Here is a 3704-nt window from a genome sequence, read left to right on the forward strand (position 1 = left end):
GATAATTATAAAAACATCTACAATTGATTAAAATCGGGAATTTTTAGGTTAGCTACAATTAAAAAGTAACAAAATAACTATTGTAATTTTTTAAATTATTGAGGGAAATGAGAAATCCTATAGCATTCCCTCAATAGAAATATAAAACCAATAAAACTCTTCAATCTCAAACTATATAGCATACGGGTTATACGGAGTACAGAAATCCGGTTTTGTATTATAGTTTTAAATGAGCCACAGTCAGGGTCGTATTCAGAAAAATTTGCATCAACGTGTTTTAAATTTTTCGTATATTTTCATAATAATTGTAATGTTAGTGAGTTAATTTAAAATATTCTGGATGGAGCGTAAGTCCCACAAACGGTCCTATGGCACTAAGCCAGGAAATGAGTATATTTTTGCTGAAAAGAAAAAAATGTACTTGTTTTATTTATGATTTAGTAAACGTAAATTACCTGTCTTTAAACGATTCATCGATAAATTGCGCTGTTTTACAAGGATGAACTGTTAAAAAGGGTATTTGAAGGACAGGATGGTCCTAGAATTAATAAAAAATATTATTCTGTAGATTTCTATTGCCGTTATTTTCTAACGGATTGAAAAAAAGAAAAGAGAAAGGCAAAGTTTAGAAAGGTAACGCACCATAGTTATTGCATTGAAAGTAGAAACTTTCTAACAACTAAACTTCGCAAAACATGTTAATCAACCATAACAATTGATTTGAATATATTTTTGTAATTAAATTTACGATTTCTTACCAGTTGAGTTAACATGGTGTAGGGAGCCTGTAAATTCAATATTTTCCAGGACTGCTCCAGAGATAATTGAGACCCATCGTTTTTATAAGTGATAAAACAAATAACCGGAACAGAGTAGCTTGTATTAAATGAAATGTGATATTCGAAAGTTACAGTTTCTTCATTTCCGTTATTTTGTTTCCATATTTTCCGCATTTTTTTTTTTGCAAAAATTCCCGTTTCTAAATCCTAATAAAAAATATACCTATTTAATTTTATTCGTAATATTTTCCGTCTACAACTTTTACCTTTTCTGGGCAGACTATCCAGCCATCCAGTAATTTATCGGAAAGATTTTTCATTTCTTCAAGTTGTTTTTTAAATTCATCATAATTAAACAATTTATCGATGGTAGACATAAGGCTTTCAGTATATTAATTTGAAATGAATTATTATTTATGTAAATGTTTAAATTCACTTTTTAATTAATTTACTTATTATGTAATACCAAGGTAAAACGAATTTTCATTTAATTTTTTTTTAAGGGAATTAGTTTTTGTGGTAGTTTCGAACGATGAAGTTATTTCCTAATGATCAGTGATCATATAACATACAACCCTGTTCATTTTGAGTGGGGAAAGTACGCAGTCGCAGCGGTTCACACTTCGGAAAGACGCCGTTGCCAAGTTTAGTTCGTCAGCTAGTCCGAGTAGGTGTGTTTCTTGCAAAAATCGAAGTATTAATTGATAATTAATTTGTAAAACCCACCATAAACACGCGAAAAGTCTGTGTTTTTAATTACGTGTAATAATAAAGCGTGATAATTTGATAAATTTAATGGACGATCTTCGTACTAAATTGAAGATAGATAACGGGAATGTAACACTGACGCATGCCCAGTTTGAACAACATCACAGTGATAGCGGCGTCGTGAGTATTTTGACGTGTGAAGTGTGTAGTGTGTTTAATATATTCCTGTAAAATGACAGTGAGTTGTTTTGCAAAGTGATATTTACGTACAAATAACAAATAAAGATCTGGCTGTAAGTGCTCTACAGCCAGAAGGCAATGTGCGCTGAAGTATCGTTAACAATGTAAAAAGTTGAATATGCTCGAAATATAAATGTGTAACAAGAAATGATAAAATTCGAAAGTCGCTGCATTCTGTTTACGGTCTTTTGAGTTGGTTTATGCAAAAGAAATGTACGCGAAAGGAAAGGGGTCGTCTGTACCGTCCGACGCACAAGCGCGAGAAAAGTGAGTATAAATGCATTTTTTAGAATAAACAATTGGAGCAAAAATAGAAGCGCCCTTGGTAGCATTAGAATACCATTTATTTATTTATAAATTCTTGCTGTGTCCAATTAGAATTAGGGTGGTTTTATCACAACAAAACCACGTGACATTGTAATTTCTTATCTGAAGATTTAAATATGATTGTTTTTTACTTTGCTAATGAGAATTTAAGCAAATAATTTACGTTAATAAATACATTTCTTCTTCAGGCTTGCACTGNTGAATGAGCGAATTCTTCTTTAAATCCTTTGGACTGACTACAAAGATCAAGTAGGGCTTCAGGAAACAATCTTAGAGAGTGCAGACATGACCCTCTTGCTGTAGCAACAAATGAATATATAGATGTAGAAAAATTATAGCAAAATCATTAACAAAGTTATTAAACAAATAAGTACCTTTAACGCATCATTTCATAAACTGATTAAGTTGAAACAAATGTCACAATAAACAACACCATAAACTTTTATAGAATAAATAACACAAACGCAGTTGTTAAAAGTTAAAACAATTTATATATTGCACTCAAAACGTAAAACCGCTGTGTATACAACTCTATATACACAGATGCGTTGAGGGATACAAAACTAAAACTGCTATTCACAAAAAAAGCGTTCGCAAACTTTCAACTTCATAAATAATTGTTTTAAAACTTCTAAAAGTTAAAAAACAAATTTAGGTTGATTATTTGTAATACTTACATTAGTTTGAATTGAAACTAAAAGGCAGTACTTATTTCACGAAAAATATTTAAAAATTATATACATAAAACGCGCTTGTAAATTGTTGACCTGTTAAACAATTATTCTGCAACTTGTAAAAAAAGGAAAATATATAACAATGTGTATTAAAGCTAGTGGCAATTTTTGAGTGCAGATTGAAATGGAAACAGATACCTAAAAATTTTTTACATGCAAGGCACGCACAAGTAAATTTTCAGCTAGTTTATCCATTAATCCTACACTACTTTCACTACACAAACAAAGTGAAAAAAGAATACGAATTAGTAGTAAAAATTTATGCAGAATAAGTGCACCTGCATTTCAATCTTATATAATTAATGGACGATCTATTAAGTGTATACATAATATATCAATAGTTACCTTAGTTAGTATATTTTTTGTTGTCAACTCCTAGTATCCCCAAGAAATCTCAAATTAGCGATACACAAACATTATTCCTGTTAAAATTGACATGACACTACCTTATGATCGTTGCTTAATACTACAGTAGTGCAAGTTGTAAATTTTCTAAATGTTCTGATGGACATCCTGACGACAAATACATTTTCGAAGTATACGTTGGTTTGGGTTTGTTTCTTCTTTTTGATTACACCATGCACCATGCAACTAAAAACTTTAGGATTTGGTGGTAGGAAAGCATTTTGCATTTTGGATGGTAATTTTTTCTTTAGTAGAACATGGAAATTTCACAATTTGTGAAAGGAGGGCCTAAGTTAGGTACAGTAATTGTTTAGGATGCTGTTTACTGCAAGATATTTATTTTTTTAATTTTTAGTATACAAAATATGTAAAAACCTACTCCTGAATACTTATTTTCATTTATGAAATGAAAAGATAAAAACAAATAAGAACTAAAACAACATTCTTAAAAACAAAATTATTTCTTCATATAATTTGCTTCAAATGGCTTTTTACAAGATATGCGTGGAAT

General features: G+C 30.2%; 1 protein-coding gene across 1 annotated transcript; it reads right to left on the minus strand.

Moving 5' to 3' along the window:
* Positions 1-40: 40 nt before the first annotated feature.
* Positions 41-1243, minus strand: LOC112906136 (ubiquitin-like-conjugating enzyme ATG10). Its single transcript, XM_025979842.1, has 4 exons — positions 1046-1243; positions 759-986; positions 456-538; positions 41-401 (listed from the first exon to the last, which is right to left on the minus strand). Exons 1-4 carry the CDS (start codon positions 1154-1156, stop codon positions 314-316), a joined length of 510 nt encoding a protein of 169 aa, XP_025835627.1. The 5' UTR covers positions 1157-1243; the 3' UTR covers positions 41-313.
* Between the last annotated feature and the right edge of the window lie 2461 nt (positions 1244-3704).

This window comes from Agrilus planipennis, unplaced genomic scaffold, assembly GCF_000699045.2.
Source record: "Agrilus planipennis isolate EAB-ADULT unplaced genomic scaffold, Apla_2.0 scaffold11, whole genome shotgun sequence".
In the NCBI taxonomy this organism is placed as follows: domain Eukaryota; kingdom Metazoa; phylum Arthropoda; class Insecta; order Coleoptera; family Buprestidae; genus Agrilus; species Agrilus planipennis.

Coding starts and splice junctions, on each gene's coding strand:
- LOC112906136 (XM_025979842.1), bottom strand. CDS start 1,156: ATGTCTACCATCGATAAATTGTTTAATTATGATGAATTTAAAAAACAA. Junction 539..758: donor ACACCATGTTAACTCAACTG/GTAAGAAATCGT, acceptor TATTAATTCTAG/GACCATCCTGTCCTTCAAAT. Junction 402..455: donor GATGAATCGTTTAAAGACAG/GTAATTTACGTT, acceptor TTTTCTTTTCAG/CAAAAATATACTCATTTCCT.